General features: G+C 30.4%; 1 protein-coding gene across 8 annotated transcripts in view; it reads right to left on the reverse strand.

Moving 5' to 3' along the window:
• Positions 1–10,809: 10,809 nt before the first annotated feature.
• Positions 10,810–20,451, reverse strand: part of heph (polypyrimidine tract-binding protein 1 heph) — a 200,899-nt gene continuing 191,257 nt past the window's right edge. For 7 of the 8 annotated variants that reach the window (XM_089222004.1, XM_089222010.1, XM_089222008.1 and 4 more), the window contains 9 exons: positions 18,645–18,948; positions 17,669–17,725; positions 15,227–15,432; positions 14,477–14,510; positions 13,888–13,980; positions 13,573–13,789; positions 13,413–13,490; positions 13,258–13,321; positions 10,810–11,604 (listed from right to left, as the gene is read on the reverse strand). In XM_089222004.1, the coding sequence (XP_089078130.1) occupies positions 11,512–11,604; positions 13,258–13,321; positions 13,413–13,490; positions 13,573–13,789; positions 13,888–13,980; positions 14,477–14,510; positions 15,227–15,432; positions 17,669–17,725; positions 18,645–18,948 (1,146 nt within the window). In that variant the 3' untranslated portion in view covers positions 10,810–11,511. The remainder of the gene's footprint in view (positions 11,605–13,257; positions 13,322–13,412; positions 13,491–13,572; positions 13,790–13,887; positions 13,981–14,476; positions 14,511–15,226; positions 15,433–17,668; positions 17,726–18,644; positions 18,949–20,451) is intronic. The other variant, XM_089222007.1, reaches the window with a different exon arrangement.

Genomic DNA, 20,451 nt, shown 5'->3' on the forward strand with positions numbered 1-20,451 from the left:
AGTTTAGGAAATTATTGTACAAACATTTGGTAATATTTTGAAAAAAATTAATTGAATTTAAGTTCATTTTTATTGCTCCAAAAGGTGATGTCAGACATATATTATAAAAAATGAAGTAAAAGAATAAATTAATAACCCAAATCAATTGAATATCAACGAATTTATAGCTCAGAATCTAAAAAAAAAATATATATATATTTGAAAGCCGGTCACAATATTTTATGTATCGAATAAATATGCCAATAAGACATACCTAGTATATGATATTAATTGTTTGTATTAAATAAGACAAAGATACTAGGTTAGGTTATATTATATTATATTATTAGATTTTATCGGAAATCGTAGACACCTGCGTAATTTAATTTTTCTGATTATAAGTGGCATACTTATACTTTTGAACGAAGCAGATAAAACTAGTAATAGTTATGAAATTATATTGTTATCGACAGCAATGATTCGGCTTGCAGCTAGCTCATGCAAGTTCGGCATTATTATAAATGTGTGATGGGAGAATTAGGATTAACTCTGAGAGCATAATTATGTTCGAATTACTCGTTATTTACTTATAAGTTATAATATAAAAATAACATAATTTTAAAATTTTTTTTATTCTTACAAGATATTTTTAATCCGTTAAAAAAAACAAGAAGCAAATTTGATAGGTGTAGATCCATTTTGCATCTAGATACCCAAACGAACTTTTTGATAAGATTTATATGCTGTCGTATTTTATTATTTTTGCTTTAAGTTTATTATAATTCACGACGGTCTGTTGTAAATAATACCGAACACCGTTTTTCGGCTTCACAAATAGTTCACTATAGATATATTGATTTTAGGTAATATAAAGAATTTTGTAACAAGTAAAACATGAATCGCAGAGACGCAATTATGGTTAATAATATAACTCTTATCACTTATTGGTCATTATTATTTTACGAAAATCCTGATTTCGGTAAAACACGACTGCGTACGGTCTTATACGCAATCGTGAACATTTAAGTTGGTTAGACTTTTGGGGTAAATATTAAAGTTAATGGTTTAACGTACGCAATCGTGTTCTCAAAAAGAAACATCGTACGCAATCGTGTGTTACCCCCTGATTTGTATTTTATAAGTTTTTTTTTAAATTACTTCAAATATCTTGATAAAAAATACAGAAACACACAAAATAAGTGGTCACTCAACTTTTTGAATAGTGAAAAAAAAGTAAACGGTTCATTTTTTTTTTTTTTTTTTTGTAAATTTACCTTACCACAAACATTTTACACGGTAAATTTACGGGACTCACATTACTAGTTTACTACGATGAGTGATAGGTGGTTTACAAGGTTAACGAGTTGTGCATTTTTGTATTTTAATTTTTGTTTACAGGCGCGAAATGGATTCAAGGCCAGTAACCATTTTTACTAGTCATTAATGTAAACAAATATAATCTAAATGAAATTTTCCCACGAGTTGGGGAGAAAAATTAACTTGAATAAGTGATTTATTTTGATTTTCTGCGTCTAGTTTATTACAGAAGTTATATTCCGACATTGTTAACATTATGTACGTCGAATTGACGATATAGGCAATTAAATTTTCATAAATACAATGAATAAAAAATAACGGGCTAAGTTAGATGCTGCAGCATCACAACATCATGGTAATCACCTTAAAATTAGGTTAAATGTTTATGTACATAAGGGATTTTTACAATAAAGTTTAATAATAATATAAATTTAGTTAAATTATGTCATACATTTCAATTTTTTTTTTTTATGTGAATGATCATTGAGCATATAGGGTCCTATATTATATATATACAGCAGGGTGTCCCACAGAGATCTGACATTCTGACAAATAAAATAACTTTTGTTCTAATCAATATTTAAAAAAAAATTCTTTTAAATATAATCCATAGACACTTGCGCTACATTTCTAGAATACATTTTTTATTTTTTAATACTGAAAATAAAAAACTTAAAAATTGATAAATTTTTTTCTCGAAATATTCAATATAGCCAATTTGTAAATTTAATTTTCAGAAAAATTTATATGGTAAAAACACTTATTTAAGTCAAAAGGCTGATTTTTTACAATTTTTTTAAATATTAATATTTTCGTTAGGTAAATGATTATAGTAATTTATAGTTTATACATCACATATTATTAAAATAAATACAATAAAAAAAAAATTAGATTTTAACATGCACTTATTTAAAAATGTTCTTATAAAATATTTTTAAAAAACTTTATTAGTATTTGAAATTACAAGGTTTCTAACATAAACTAGATCAGAATTTACTTAACCAAAATATTGATATTTAAACATTTTTTAAAAAATCAGCCATTATTGACTTAAATAAGTGTTTTTACAATATACATTTTTCTAAAAATTAGATTTACAAATTGGCTATATTGAATATTTCGAAAAAAATGTTTATCAATTTTTAAGTTTTTTATTTTCAGTAGTAAAAAATAAAAAATAAAAAATGTATGCTAAAACTGTAGCGCAAGTGTCTATGAATTATATTCAAAAGACATTTTTTAAAAATATTGATTAGAACAAAAGTTTTTTCATCTGTCAGAATGTCAGATCTTTGTGGGACACCCTGTATACATAGCTTATCGTATAGAATAAGAATATTAACAACCGTGATCGTTCAATCGTCAGTTTTCAATTTTTTTAGCGAGTTATGTGTAAGCAAAATATTGGAAGATTATAAAATAGCCCCGGCTTTCAAGTTCGTCGTTTAGATCTAACTGGGCAAACGTAAATTGCGCCCAATTAAGGGGAAAATTGTGAATTGCGCTCTGTATTGTCGAGGTACAAATTTCTGCGCAATAAATGGCGCCCAGTAGAAATTGTATTTTTATGATAGTTATTTAGTATTACCTGAATGACACCCGACTATCACTGTCCTCCAAAAATTTTTTTGGTTTGCTTGGTTAATTAATAAAAATAGAAAACTTTTTGTTTTGCATATATTATGGTATTAATTAGTTTTATATATTTTTTGTCAGGTCAAAAATGTTAATTATAAAAGATACAGTTATAAGTTAGCCGCATAGTAATGAGACTTCATCTTCACATACTCAGCCCTCGTAATAGTGTTTTCATTGTATTGTTGAATAGTTTTTTTCATTTTTTCAATTTTTTTTTTCGATTTAGTGTTTTGAAATTCATGAGATTCATTTATTCTATTAGTTTTTATATAAATTTTAGATTGTAACTCCAATATTTTATTCATAAAATTATAAATATGTGGATGAGGTGTATAAAAGCTTTTATTAAAATGACTGTGGATAGTTTCACAGGCATTAGTTGTCCGTGTTGATGATGTTTCGGAAGCTGATGCCCAAATATTCGAAGGCAAATCAGCAAATAAAAATATGCGTGTTTAAAACATAGCGAGAAAATTGTCTAAGTCGATCATCTTCATGGCACCTTAGGCATTAATTCATAGTTAAAATAATTGAAAACGTTTTAGTATGGGCGTAATTTACTATACCTATTTCTGCAGAAACCAAAAAATTCTGGTTTTTTGTCTCAATTTTTTGCTAAAATATTTTTCTACCTGCTCAATGTGGGCGCAATTTACAAGCGCCCCTACAACTTATATCCTCTTGATATGATTTTTGACAATTATAACTTATAATATTATTCATTCCAGTTGTTAATCGCGTTTGTCCCCGCAGTGTTGAAGAATTCAATGTTAATTAAATAAATAAAAAAAATTAACCTTGAAGACAAATATATTTATCTATAGATATTGTTACATCTATGTTGTTTGCGCGTAAAACGTCTGTAGGTGAGTAACACGCCATTATTATATTTTTCATTTTTTCGCATTATTATTATTATTTTGTTATAAATCTATTCATCAATAAATCTATACTGTAAGTCACAACTAAAATATTGTAAAATTATTTAAGATATATACCATATTTATTATTATATATTATAATTGTATTTTACTAAAAATGTAACGCTATTTCAAAATCAATAAAAAAAAATCTATTCATCATATATATATACAGTACACACACGTCATATATGGGCAGGACAATTTCATATTTTTGCAGTCAGCTTTTGAAATGGTGAAATGCCATGAACTATAGGTACAGCCCTGTGTAAGCATAATTGATCAAATAGATTTAAATGCAGTACCTAAAAATGGTTATTATAATTTTTGGTGGGTACTCCAACAAGTCCAACATGTACACCTACCTTGATGATTGTATCCAAAAATTTCAGGTGCCGTCCAAACGTATTTCGTCGTATCACGTGTGTGTATATATAGGTATATCGAAGACCGAGGGAGTGGTTGGGGTTCGCTCTTCGAAAAAATTATTTTTCATAGAATGTGCGTGCAGATAAGTGACACTGATTTTCAGTCAACGAGTCAATGCGAAAGTGTGTTACAATGTGCGTGTCCGCTACTCTAATAGGTTTGTGTGGGCAAATAAATCAAAACACGTTGGAATAATACACTCTGATTTCGTTTTATTTGTTATTGAAATAATTAAAATTTAACATCGGCACAATTATCAAGTATCAACTCAAAAGCGTTGTACAACGATTTATATCTTATCGAATATATTATACACAAAAGGAATAATATTTATTTTTGCTTTTATGTTTTTGGATTGCTTAAAATGTACAAAATATGTTGATAAACGCACTCTATCTACACGGTGCTACAGTGATCTATGCGTATAGTTTAATATTATAATATCGTAATATCATGAAATCGAACATCGTCTAACGACCGAGCACAGTGTATACGTCATACCCACACGTGTTATATATATATATCAACAGTTATGTTAGGTCGTGTGTGTCTAAGAACGATTGGCGTATGTTATATGTGAATACGTTGTACTCGTGATTTGTAAAATATTGATTTAAAAAAAAAAAAAAAATTATACATAATATTGTATCATATAAAATATTAAAATATCGAAACTAAATATACTTTAAGTGTCCACGCGCCGGAAGTAGCTGACACCTATATGAGCGCGCGTACATGTTATAGGTACTACACAAACAACGATGGTCTTTATCACGATGGGTTTTTCGTGTAATTTACACATTATTATAACATGAATATCAATATGAGAAAAAAAATCAACATCGTCGTTGTAATAAACCGTAAAATAAATCCACGAAGAAATCACGCTTTCTCTCTTACATAATACGAGTATAAATGTGTATCAATAAAATTTTTAATCATAATTTCACGTCTACTTTTTATTGGTAATATTATATTATACTAATAAAGTAATAAAAATCTAGGTAAAAAAAACGCCTTCGACCTTTCAGCAGTCCCCGCCGTATAATAATAATAATAATAATAATAATAATAATAACAATATTATTTATAGGTATATTGAATAAAACGCGATTAGGTGTATACTTATTTTGACAAAAAGTGCTTAATTATTGTGTAAAAACGAAATAAAATTATAATTTATGTATATAAATATTATGTGTTTAAAACATAGAATTTCGCGTAGACACGAATTTCGTGTTCTCTTTTTCAAAAATTTTTATTTAATATTTTTTTTTTCGTAATAAACATATTTTTACTTAAACATAAATACAATTCTATATAATACGATGTTTGATACATATTTGAGCGGGCCATTATAACATACATGGCCTTATTATTTGTCGTATAACACATCATCATATTATTTAATCGTAATTAATTATAATAATATAATATCGGCAACCATGCAGCAACGTATATAATATATCATACACAAAGGGCATTTCGCAATGCAATTGTAATATAATTATCATAAGGTGTAGCCCTGACCGGTGTGATATTATAATATTATATTGAACGACGATAATCAGTGTATCGAAGTGTGTGTAATAGTGTTTGTTTTGATAGACAATAATTATAATATATATAATAATAATAATAATAATAATAAAATATTCCTCCAGAAAAAAAAAACAAACAAACAAACGTTAACGCAACGATAATATAATAAAAATAAAAAATATATTTATTCTTTGCTATTTGGATCGATGATCAACAAATAGTAGGACGGTCGAAGCTGGCGTCTATTTAATGTTGTCATAAAAACACGCAAACACGTAGTCGAATCGGTCCAACGCGCAATATTTATGATAGAAAAAAAATACGACGTACAATATAAGGTAAGGGGCTGTGACACACAGTGCAGGTATTATATAACTGTATAGGTATTGAGTTCATTGCCAAGACGCATTCAAGCGAAAGGTCGTCGTCATCGACCACAAAAAGAAAAAAAAATGTTCAATATTTTGTTCTATCAGCCTATATAATCGATTCGCATCATATCGCATATAGGATATTGATCAATCTTCAAATTTCGTACCGGTCGGTGTCTTCGGAGTTTGGACGTCTTTGGTGTGTAGTACTCGTATTATAGTAAATTAACAAGTCTTCGTTCAATTTCACCCACACATACACATAATAATAATACATCGAACCACAGACCTATAACATGGTGTATAGGTCTATTGTCTCATATAACGTATGATGAATATTGTGTATATTATTATTATAGTGTTGTATGCATGCGAATGCAGACATAGTAGAAGGCATATAATATAAAAGGCATATAGGTAGGTGTATATAATATTATATGCATGACAGAGACAGTGAGAGAGTAAAGAGTATAAGATAAAGTATTTGAGAGAGACAGAAAAAGAGAAGGTAAAGAGTGTGTGTGTAGAGAGAGAGAGAGATAAAATACAAAATAGATATAAATCGAAGATAAAACAGTGTGTATTTTGTCATTAATTTTTTTTCTGTTGAAAAATAGAAATTAGAAAACGTTACAGCCATAAAAATACATGTATAGTAAAAATCGAAAAAAAACCAAAAATTAGAAGTAGAAAAAATAATAACGTATAGTTAAATATAGTGAGATACACAAGAAAAAGATATGTGGTACACAATATAAAATATTGTTAAAATTAAAAACAGTACATTTTTATACGATCTCTAATACCTAGTATGTATATATTATATGCCTATATATATATATATAATATATATATATATATATATATATGTAGCAACTTATTTAAGTGTACAAAACTCAAGTTTTTCGCTTTATATATATATATATATAGACATGATATTATATATACATAAAAATAAATATAATATAAATATGAGAAGTAACACTAGTGATTGTTTATACACCCCGTATGATTGTCGAGAGTTAACTTGTTTAAAAAAAAAATATATATTTATTTTAAAATGGCTACTGCTATAGATAATAATAATACGATGATGGGTAATTTTTACTGCACGTCTGTCGATCGCGATCGCGTGTCGTTTATAAAATTAAAATAATTATTATTTATCGTCATCAAATCGTCTGAATTTTGAGCACTCACTGAGATTCGGAAAACGCAAATCCCGAGCATGGGGGGAAGGTGCGCGCGGAGTGTGCTGATGATAAAATGACGACGAATAATATTTTTGCAGGACGAGACGAGACCGATGTGGTGACGGCATCATAGACCACCGCGGTTGGCTGAGAAAACATGACACACGCACGTCATTTTTAATGATAATATTTTTATTTTTTTCCTATGACTTGCAGTACACAGCATTCGATTATATAACATTTTCCAGCACCGTATAAAATATAAGTAATATAATAAAATAACGTTAACTTAAATATGTTTTCGATTGCGATGTCGATGACCAGGTAATTTAACAGAAATTTAAGAATTTTAACCGCGAAACGGATCGATTGTTATTAGTATAAACGAAATAAATATGCGTACCTATTATACACACAATATTATCATTTATTATTTTATTTTTTTTACAACGAAAATGAGAAAATTCTCGATGGAAAAAATGTCGCAAAATTTCGTGTACGCCAAATGTCGTCAAGAGACAAAACGCGAGTGGGCATTTGCGCCGACTTTCACGATCGTGTCGTATATTATCGTCAAATATTTATCGCCGTCAGTCGGCTATCGATCGATAGCAGCCGATGAGGAGGAGAAATGCGAACAATCGGAAGCAAACGGTGTCATATACGTCGTTCCGGTGATAGGACGTCCCATCATAACACAATTTGGGTGGAAAATCGCGGGAAGCGCATTGGCTAAACAAGAAGCACACACTGCTCACACGTTGCGGTCGCAGTTGACGTGGAAGAGGACGACGAGACCAAAAAAACAACGACGGCGACTTAAAAAATGTTAAACGGAAAAACGCGAAAACACGCATTATTGCTTATTGCGATATATTCCGAGTGTGGAGACACGTGCACACAGACGTACGGATGAAAAAAAAAAAAACGAACCGAAAGCTATATTATTATAATGAAATACAATGATATATAAGAGATCTACACGAGTGTGCCTTATACACAATAATATTATAATATAATGAAGACGACAAAATGAGATCGCAGTCGAAGTGCGAAGACATAAGAGACGACGACGGTGCGTGTGCTTCGATATTATTGTTATACATTTCGAAAAAAAATTCCTACGCGTAATGTATATTTATATATGTTAAGTGACACAGAAAAAACGAAATCATATCTACCATATGATCTTATATACTTTATAATTAATAGTAATAATATACATCTAAACGATTAAAAAAAATAATAATAATAAATATTTTCGTTTTTTTTTTTTTTTTACACATTATTTTTAAGCTACCAACGCGGATACAATAATAATGTAAAAAGTATGTATTGGGTAATACGTGGGGCTTTGGGGTCTGTAATGGGTGAACGGCAAAGGGACAGTTCAATAATAATGTAATAATAATTTTTTTTTTTCACTCGTTAATAAAATACATCTAAGTGTGTCGGCGGTCTAAACGGCCGCGACAAACGATTGTCCTAGTTAATATTAGCGTTATTAATTAGCTATATATGATTGTTGTGAGTACATATTGTTATTGTATTATACTAATCACAATATTATAATATAATGTCTAAATAAATTATTTTAAAATTATTGCAGGTAACGCTTAGTCGGCGCACGAATTGACATGGGTAGGACGAAAACGGCTGTCGTCGATTAGATAACAAATTCGATAACGAGTCGAGGACATCATCAGTAGGTAAGTCTAAGTTAACAACAACAATAATAATAATAATAATAATAATAATAATTACCATAATACATATTATATAAGTTTACAATGTTTTCGTGAAAAATGAAATTTCAAGACCAGACGCACGATCAGACCTCAGAGAAGAGTTGTAATAATATCAGATGATAACATATTATTATACGTTCGCGCGATCGTAAATAAAGATCGACACGATAAATTACAATATTAAATGGTAATATTAAGTATTACACTATATTATTATGTATTTTGTTTGAGTTGGGATTGCGATAGGTTTGTCCAAATAAAATTGGAAGTTAAATCTTAAATGATCGTCTGCGCATTCGTAACTCTTTTTTCATCCGATAAGTGTTTATTGAAGTTGCAGTCAGCGTGTTGTACAAGTTTATGACACGACGTAGTCGTCGTTAAATTTTAAATAAGTTAAGTGAAAAAAAAAAACTAATTTTATTTCATTGAATAATATTAATTTTAGACGTTATCGTTGACTACTAAAAATAATGAGTGAAATGTCCTGGATTTGTACCAATAATATAAATTAGAATGCAAAATTATCATAAAAATTGATGAGAATATTAATTAATTTGTTAAATCTATTTTTATTCCGATTTCGTATAAATGCCATTGCAGAATAACAATTTAACAGTATTAACGAATTTACATAAAATAATAGATTTATAGATAATGAAACATATAAAATAATAACAAAAAAAAAAGTGAAAATTCAATATTTTTCTAGTATCTCTACTAATGATCATAATTAGAATTTGATTTTTCAAATTTTTCATACCGCAATCCGGAAACATTATACATATATAAACAACAACTTCCGGACTGCAACTTGGGATTTTTTTTGTACCTATCGCAACTCGAAATCACCAGTTATCATGAAAGAAATGATTTAGTCGAGGTCTGCGTGCATCTGTTAGTTTTTCAAGAACAGTTGTAGACGTTACGTGTGATGGCGTATTCGTCGTTTAGAATTTTGATTGTCACATTGGCATTCATCCTTAAAAATAATTGCTATTATACACACGCTAAGGCGTTCTACTACACATTATGCGCTTAAGAATAATATTATTGTTATACCTTAGGGCTTATACGTTACACTTACATTATAGTATAACGATATAACTACACGTTATAGTTAAAAAAAAAAAAAAAAAAAAAAAAACATAAAAACATGAACATTTACCCGACCACTACTAATGCTAATATTTAGTATTAAATATCAATATAGTTACAAATACATAATAATACTCTGACATAAATTTAACTCAGTTGAAAAAAAAAACTTAACAATTAAGATTTAGAAGGTATATAATATTGGCTATGATACAGAATTGATTGTGATCGATGAGTTCCGATATGTCCTCTTCTTTTCAGTGCAATAATAATTTAGGAAAAACAAAATTCAATGAGTATAAAGTACAAACGAAACGAGGAAAATAATAATGAAATTAAAAATGAGTAGAATAAAATCAATAGTTTTTTTTCGAACAAAAAACTACTGATATCTCGTTCCTCTGACGAATAAAACAAGCGCCGCGACGGATAATCGATTAATATTTAATGTATCGATTACCGTGTAAATAAAAATAACGAATAACCAAAATTATACCTATATTATGTCACGGTAATCCATTCAGCCGAAGTGACCGAGCTGATATCTGTTATACCGAAAAATAAAAAATAAAAATAAAAAATAAACAGTTTATTCATCTTAACAAATCATAATAGAAATTGCTAGTGCATAAAAAAAAAAAAAAAAATGAAACTGTTTTTATCTAAAAATAAACATAATCATATATAATAGTAGAATAAAAAATAATATAAATTATAAATAAAAATACTAATTGTTTCATAAATACATACAATTTTGTGCGATTTCATATTACACGTTTTCCTCGCATCCTTTGGTGACAATTTCTACTACTAAATAATATTTGTTTTTTTCATATTCAATAAATATTTTTTTACGACCTATAGATATTACATTGGTCTTCTTAAATAATACACATACGACATACATATATAAATTAAATAATACACAAGTATAAAGACACTTAGAGGAATGATGGAAAAAAATCATCAACATGTAAATACTATATATATATATAAATATGCGAAAATAATACGCCAGGAGAAAAAAGTAAATATAGAAACAATTACAAGTTAATCGCGTAAAAAAAAATGTAGAGTATAATAATTATAATAGTAATAATAATAAAGAATAATAATATAAAAAAAATAATACTGTTTACGAAAAAATTTAAAATATGAAACAATAATATTATAATTAAAAATACTTGCAAAACACAGTCGTGTTCGTAAAGATCATTGACTGTTGCGTAGTTAGGCAACACTGTCCAGTAATTTTAAAGCGTAGGATAAGAGGTGCCTAGTTGGGTGTCAGCGTATCCGGTTGGATGTTGGATTTTGAAAACGAGACACGCAGGTGGTTTTGTTCACTGAGCCGATAATTGTGCATCTTCTACAAATTAAAACAAAAACAGAAATCAGTCACAGCTAGGATACCATTTTAATGTCCGTGTTAAGCAATTGCCACGTATATCCATAAATTCACGGACCCCAATTACGGTTATATTGTTTAAAAGTTTAATGGATTTTTTAAATAATTTTTTTGAAAGATTATAATATTATGTACTGTTGTAACAAAAATGAGTAATTGATTTTTTCTAAGCTTTTATATTCTCGGGCATGTTACATATTATATTTGTCCACTTAAAACGTATTCCATTTATTTATTACACATATACAAGACATTTTATATTTTTATGTGGAAATTGTACTATATCGGTTTACTCTACACAAAAAATGGGTAATGAGTCTAAATAGTAGAACAATGGCAGTAGGATGGACCATTTTGAACGATTGTCGGAGGTAGAATCTTAGGTTTGGACATTTACCGATTGCGATCAAAGCATTCAAGGTTGATAGTTCAGTTGCACCAGATAATTTTCAGGGTTGATATAGATCAATAAATGCTCTAAATAACAGCCGTTGCGGTCATTTACGTTTAAATTATGTAATTAAAAAATGCATAAGGTAATTATTTTTTGATAAATTCATATTTTTCACGGTTGAAGGTTAAGCAGTTAAGCGCAATTGGTCAACTGTCTGTAAAATATAATAAGGAGCGTGATTGGTGCACTAATCCTTGAATACAAATTAAGTTTTAAGCGAAATTGGTCCATGCTCGTGGGAACTATTTCGTATGTTAAGCTTTAGTACAATGGGAATGTCAAGATCGCATATTATACTGGAATACATATTATAACATATAGTCTTTTACATTAAAATTCACGATATTGTTTTAAGCTCGAAAAGGTATACATAAAATGGAAATAAAATTCCTTAGAATAAAAATTACCAGATTTTAACGATAATATTATGATTGCAACATTTTTTTTAGGATTCAGAGGATTTAGTCGATGGAAACCGCGAATTATAGGAATAACTTAAACACTACTTTATAAATTCGAGCTCTATACGGGTATAGACAGTGGCGTAACTATGGGGTAGCGAGGGGTAGCGGTCGCGACCCCCAAAATTATTATGGGGTCGCAAGAGTATCATTTTGCTACCCCAAAAATATTTATATAATTTGATAAAAAAAAATCGTCGTATTATAGATCGTAGCGTATCATGAAAAAAAAAATTAGTTGTGAATTTGCATGTCACCGAGTAACTGATAAGTATAACTACAAAATATAACCCAGACAGTCGTGGTAGCACTGGTAGCACAGAACAATTGATAACATGAACATTTTTATGTTATCTCATTATCTGTATTCTATGATAATTCAAAAACATTACAATAACGACTAACGAGAAAATGGTTTATCCTTGTTAACATTTTAAATTGTTTCATCATTTTGAATTTTGATTTGTTATTATTATTTGTAGTACTGTTGTACTGTAGTACTGTTGTAAACTGAAATGTGATATGATAAATACAATTTATAAATAAATTATAATGTAATTTTTTTTATTAGCCCACATAGCCCCCTATTTGTGCTAATGGAAAAAGGTTAAAAATGTACAAAAGTGTTCGCTACCCCAAAAATTTGCTGCTAGTTACGCCACTGGGTATAGATATATAATATTTGCTTATTGTGCTTACTATAAGTGCGGCGACGGCTTCCTCCAAGGATTCCATTTGAATAAGTGCCATTTTGCGGTCTTTACTGAAATGTAAAAAGCCGTTCGGTTAAAAAGTATACGGATTGGAGTCCGAAAAAGTGTAATAAATAAAAAACATTATAATAATATACTAACGGGAAGAACTTGAAGTCCTTGACAGTGAATGCGTTGTTTTCGAACGCCGTCTTTAAGAAATCTTCCGATAATGTCGTTCTGTTGAATTATAATAATAAAAAAAAAAATATTAAATTAGAAAACGCGGAAAGGAGGCTCGGCTGGCTATTAAAACGCTCACGGTATGTTGGACAAGTGGAGAGTGGACGACGGTGGATAGATGTTCTGGTAGTTTTTGGAGCCCGGCTTTTTGAATCGGTGTAACGGCGACGAGGTGTAATCTTTTGTCAGCCCCGAGTCGGGCTGTCCTTCTTTAGGTAGCTGAACAGTTTGGTACTTGGATTGCATCACCCGTATGTATTTGCCGTACAGACGAACTTTGTCCAAATGAAGCATGGCTACAATGTTTGTACAGCGGCAGTGGGTGGGTGAAACAAAAAAAAAAATATCGTTGTAAAAAACGCGCGAAAACTTTTTTTAATTCTAATAGACTCACCCAGATGGGCTTGATGCGGTTCAGCCATTTGTACGAGAGCACCGTCTTTTTTGTTGTACAAGATCTTCACACGCAACACGTCTCCGTAAACACCTAAATGGAGTACACAAGAATTGTTTAGAAAAAAACGACATATAACGAAGCCAATATGATAAATTAAGATAAGAAGATTAAATTTAAAAAAAAAAAAAAAAATAATAATAATAATAATTTGAAATTTAAAAAAAAATGAAATGAAATGTTAAAAAAAGGGAACCATGCAATTTGTCTGTTATCAAAAGAAGAAAATATTAAGTGTTCTAAAAAAAACAAAAATGTTTTCACTTAGATAAGAATATCTTAACGATATATTATTTTATTACAAAATAAAAGAAGGCAGTTGGAAGTAATAATAATGATTTATGGCATACGTAATGGATCATAACACAAGTTAGAATATTGACAAAAAACATGCTTCCATCTGCCTTGAAGGTTTAAAAAAAAAAAAAAAACTTAATATAGTATCAAAATACAATTATTACGTATATTATAATAAATATAAAACGGAAATAAATATAACAGTATAAGTTAAGTATATATATGCACCTACCAAACAAAGTGAAAATAGCGTCTGGCGTGACCATCTACGAAGCGATAAGTTTTTTAATTTTGTATATTTTTTTCGTAGAAAGAGTTAAAAGGTGTGTGTCCGGTGGCGGCAGAGTTAGACAGAGACAGATTTTGTATATATATATATTTTTTGGTTCAGTAGCAGCAGTAGTAGTAGTAGTAGTAGTAGTAGTAGTAGTAGCATCACCGTTAGGGAAAGCCAAAAACAAAAAAATCAGAAAAACAGAATTCTTTGAGTATCACAGTTGAACAATAATGATGGTATAAATAATTATAATATATAGAATATGAATAAAATTCAAACACTAATAATCATAACAATAATAATAATAATAATAATAACAATAATAATCAGATGATGAAAACATATTATCAAATGTGTGGGATATAGACGACAGATGGTGTTTGGTTATAGATGGGAGGGAATGGTTCGAGAAAAACGAGGATAATAGAGACGATAATATGATAACAGTGATTTTCTTCTGTAAACAAACGTCATCGTTATACTGTTGAGATTTAGCTGCGGGGAGATCACACCCACCACGAAATTTCTTTTGGGTGAGTGCAGATATCACACGATCTCGACCACATAATATTTATCGAATATATTATTATTATTATTATGATTATTATCATCATCATCATCAGGACACATGTGTAATTATTATAATAATAATGACGATGGAAATTGTATTTGTATTGCGTCTAGACGCGGAATAGTTTCTGTCACCTCTTCATTTAGGTTGCTGACCAACAGCACACACGTCTGTCCAGTCATTTGACCAGGGAGTCTGAGCGTTCCAGCAGCCAACGAACCACCGGGTAGGGTGAATCCGAGGGGCATGCTAGTGACGGGTGAGTTGGCGTATGACGTGGCTAGAGGTGAAGCGAGCCCGTGGACGGCGTTGAACGATGGAGTCAGCATACCCGGACTGCCTGTTAACGAAGGAAAGTCAAAATTAAAGTTTTCGATAAGAACACGTTCGTTGTGCATAACAGAAACATTTTTAGTTACATGTATAGGTACTAATATGACTAAATTATGTATGTAGGTATATCAATAAACCTGCCGCGGCTGTTACCATAGTTTCATAATTCAATTTTTTCGAGTTTAGGACCTACGATCATATTTAGTTGGGCGGTTGATGTATTTCCTAATCAATTGAAAAATATTTTTGATTATGTATGGGTCCTAAATTAAAAACGTGTCACCTTAAAAAAAATGGTTTCTTACTATTAGTTATTACTGAAGTTAGATAAGTGGGGGATTTGTATTAAAACAATTCGATTTCTTTTTATCTTCAAATATCGAACCAAAATTCTCGATCCGCAGTATAAAATTAAATTGCGGTTTTTTTGTTATTTAAGTTTTGTAAAATCATTAAATATAAACGAATTGGATGTTCAGAAACATAAGGATAATAATCATATACATTATACCTGAGAGATTAATCGACACACATAGAACATACAGAACATGTTTAGGTATATTATAAACATTAAAAAGTAAAACACCATATCGAGCCATATTCGATGTATGTAGTAATGTAGTATATAACAGTTAATAATTTTTGTAGTTATAAATTGTTTGTATATAAGTATAATACATTTGACGAAAAATTAATATTAATGTTTAAGAACCTAATAATAAACAATAGGAATTGATAAAAATAAAGTTTTCACTAAGTAGGTAGCATTGTGTTAACACTAACTTACTAATAGTAATGCAAGTTTTAACGAGTATTTTAGTTTTCAAAAAAGTTCCCTCTAAAAAATGTATTTCGATTTATTATTGCTTCGTGACACAAAATTAATACCATCACTGGTTTATTATCGCTTACAGTTTATTACAAAGTTTCCTCTTTTGAACAGGACACACAATTCTATATATAATATATTAAGATATAATAACATTAATTATAATATGGACCATTCGCTACCAGTCCATCATATTATGTTTTCACTGACTCTTAAGCCGAGTTTCCACTTTATAAACCGTGTCAGGTAGTTTTGAATATAATATTAAACTTATTAGTAACTTGTTCCTAATATTTTGTTACCTATATCTTATTAATTATACGGAAAATGCGACAAGAATGTCCGGTGTATTGGGGACCCTACTTTATATTATGAAATTTATGGGTACATAATTATAATCATATCTCGTCATCGCGTACAGAGAAAAATACATACGAATAATATTGTACGATGACGAGTGACAATGACATGGATTGTGTTAAAGACTGACAGACTGTACACGTATATAATATATGAGATATATGTACCGATATATTTATAGGAGGTTCCAGTCTAGTATGCGACATAGGTACGTACACGACGTTCAATTGTTGTTTTTTTACCAGTTTGTTTCTTTACACGGGAAGGTTTTTTTTTCAATATATATATTTAAACATTTTCTTTTTCGTCGTCCGGTACAGACATTCTTGCAGTCTGCGCCCATTACTGTATATATACAGAGTCAGGAGACCTTATTACTAGATACGAACCATAGTCGCGGGTACATCAAAAACGAATTTGTGGGAACGTATACCTATATCGGGAAATGTTTTGTCGGGGGGTAAATAATATCTTGCGGCGAATTCCAGACCGCATATAGATACCCATAAATTCCGTCCAAACAATAATACCGGAAAAATTCTAGTTATTCTCGCCAGTCCGAATTCGTGTGTATAATATGTAACCCCCTTCCCCCACCCCTATATAAAACATACGTTTAGGCGAGCGCGGTTATTAATTACGCGGGCGAGGTACAAGCATACAAATAAATTTATCGCGATGTGTAAAATATATATATACAATATAGACATATTAAATATAAAAATTTATAAATTATTTATAACGTTTCGAGTTTTTGACTGTATCAATATCGATTTGTTTGTGATCGACTATATAATACATTACATTGGCGTACTCTGGAATTCTAGCAGGGAGGAAGTGGTAAAAAAAAAGGCTAGTTTGATATTGATAATGAAAATAATGTTATGAAATGTTTTACACCTTCACGTGAACTGTGGTGAGTGGTTCAGCCACAACAACCCCTAGATCACGAATTCTTGTACTTGAATCACGTCCATGATCGTACGCAAGCGGTATTTATGTGCACGTATGGCAATAGTATTTAAGTAGAGATATCAGGTAAGTATATGTGTACCTATATTAATGCAGTGACGTAAATCCTTCGCGTCGGAGTGGATGAAATGTCGAGTACCTGAGTGGAAAAATCCACCGAAAAATAAAACATAAAATATAAATAAAAACGATTTAGTTTTAATCACTTAAGACAGTTAAAACAAACATTATTATGAGCGTCGAATAAAATATACATAGTAATCGTGGTCGATATCGACATGTCTATATAATATATCAAATCCAATATATACATGTATTCATTATATATAAACATATATAATATATGACCAGTATTATTATATATAAAATACATAATATGACGCACGTCATAAAATTCTATTGATAATTTCGTAAATGTTTTCAGAATTCTCGTAAGCTCGAATCGAATGGGGAGAGACAGAAGACGTTTCATGTATAGGTATACTCGTAAATGTGTATGGCCATCAAACATTCATTGCGCTCTCAAACGAATAAGTAATACGGCTTACAAACCTACATTTTTTGGGTTAGCGGAGCTTAGGTAAAATGTAATTTATTCGATTTGATATCCAAGGCGAAATAGTACAGAAAATGTCCATCTTTATGCTCGAAATTAAAATTATTTCCAAAGCATAGATGAAATGATACGAGGCGCAACGTCTTTCTAAAATTATGTTATTATAATAATATACAAAATATACACATGCTCAAACGCCATACAAATTCTGAAGTTTGAAAATCGTCTATCGGAGAGATCTACTGCTGGATTAATAATTTTTAATAACAATATGAAAACGATGACCAATCGTAAAAATCAACAGATGCGGTGCAAAAATTGATAAAAAAAAAAAAAAATCGAAATATTCAAATAGCTTAAACGCTCGATTCGAGCACGAAAAATGGTGGAGGAGTGCGGTTGAAAAATCTCATAATGTAACATCGCGGAGGGGTAGTATAGGTACATCGAATAGCATTATACTATGGATATTTTATGGAGGGTATATAGACAATAAACGAACCTGCGAGTCGGCTATGGTCGGCACCGGTGGTCAACTGCCGGCGGGCCTGTGGAAGTCCAGCAGCGGCACTTGGCACGCCGGACAGCAGTAGACTGAGCTGGTGGGGCAGCAGCTGATTTCCAGCCACAGAGTCCACACCGAGCGCCGCCAGCGTTTCCATTACCGTGTTGTCGCCGTTGGGCAGCGTCGGGTTGGTGTAGTCCCGCGACTTGTCGTTGTTGTATTTCACGTTCAAGCTGGACAATTTTGAGTACTCGATGCGCAGTTTGCAGCACGATGTGTAAATGTTTTGGCCATCCAGAGACTGCAATGTGCAAATAGCGATTTCGGAAAACCCGAAAAAAAAACAATGTTTAATCAGTAACGACGAATTGATAGTATATTATAGGTAATTCATTGTACCTATAAGAACTTTAAGTTTATATTAGCAATGTATATTGTTGTGTCATATGCGATCTAACAGATTTAGAAACGATTCTAAACATATACACACTCCACAGCATGACGTCTATTAGGTACATTAAAACTATTGTATATCGATAGTTATTTTTCGGCATCTCCTTTATTGAACTATACATAAGAATGTATCTATATATTGAGAAGTATACCATATACTAAACCACGGTTCTGGTAAGAAACGTTGTAGCAAGGCTAATAGATTTCCCGTAATTTGGTAGATAGCATACGACACAAGTACCTACATGATGAAATGTCATAAATGAAATTTATACACCGTGCCTCACCGAGCTAATAAAACCTATAATATATTAACATAAAAAATTAACAATTCGACGTTTAAGACGTTTCACGTGAATTGCATGGCTTTATGAAAAGTATTAGGTTGACATTTTTTCATGTCGAGTTTAAGTAGATGAAAAATTATTTAAAAATACGAATTAAAACAACTTTGCATTAAAAATGTTATACGTAGTAATAATAAGAGAAAATTAATTTCGAAGGTGACGAACACGGCGAGACACTCAGTGCCTACTAAAAAGTACACAGATGTATATAATATGGTTCTATTATATATAACTATAACTTCACATAATTTTCTTATAAATGAGAATTGAAATAGGAAGTATGATATAAAAAAATAAATAGAAAATATAGATACACTCCGCGTTTAAACCATATATTATACAAACCAGTGCTAATTAACGTGGGCACTACCACTATCTACGGAGATTTAGGTCTCTGAAGGGGATGGTTTTCAAATGAGGAATGGTGGACAGAGCAGTTGTAAGTTTAAATATAATTTTATTTTAATATTACATATAGCATCTTAGACGATCTAAAATGGATTTTGATTGGACAGTATATTTTTCACGATCACGGTCAATATATTAAAACATAGATATCGTTATAAAGTGGACGATCTATAGATTACGGCGAGGAATTTCTCTACAATAAGCGTAAATAAATCTTAGCTAATTACGACTGGCGCGTAACAGTCGATGGCAAAACAATTAAGGCGAGAAAACGAATTATCCAATTACGCGGCGGCGACTCGGACAGCACGTAACTCGCCCCCTATTAGGAAGACGACGAAGACTAGCAAATAAATCAGACGCTTTTTAAACGAATTTAATTATTCACGGGGTGTGAAAAAAGAACGAGAGAAAGAAAATACGCAAAAAAAAAGTATAAAATAAACGGAAACAATGCGTTTAATCAACGATTGCCGGTGCTGGAGATGCGCGTTAATATATTATATAATATGGGTGACGAGCATTAGCAGAGATCTAAATAAAAATACGGATTTTATAAAAAGTGACTCGGTGCGGAGAAGTAGATGAGGTAGTCG

The sequence above is a fragment of the Diuraphis noxia genome, unplaced genomic scaffold, assembly GCF_037042655.1.
Source record: "Diuraphis noxia isolate RWA-SAM2 unplaced genomic scaffold, SU_Dnox_SAM2 contig0003, whole genome shotgun sequence".
In the NCBI taxonomy this organism is placed as follows: Eukaryota; Metazoa; Arthropoda; class Insecta; order Hemiptera; family Aphididae; genus Diuraphis; species Diuraphis noxia.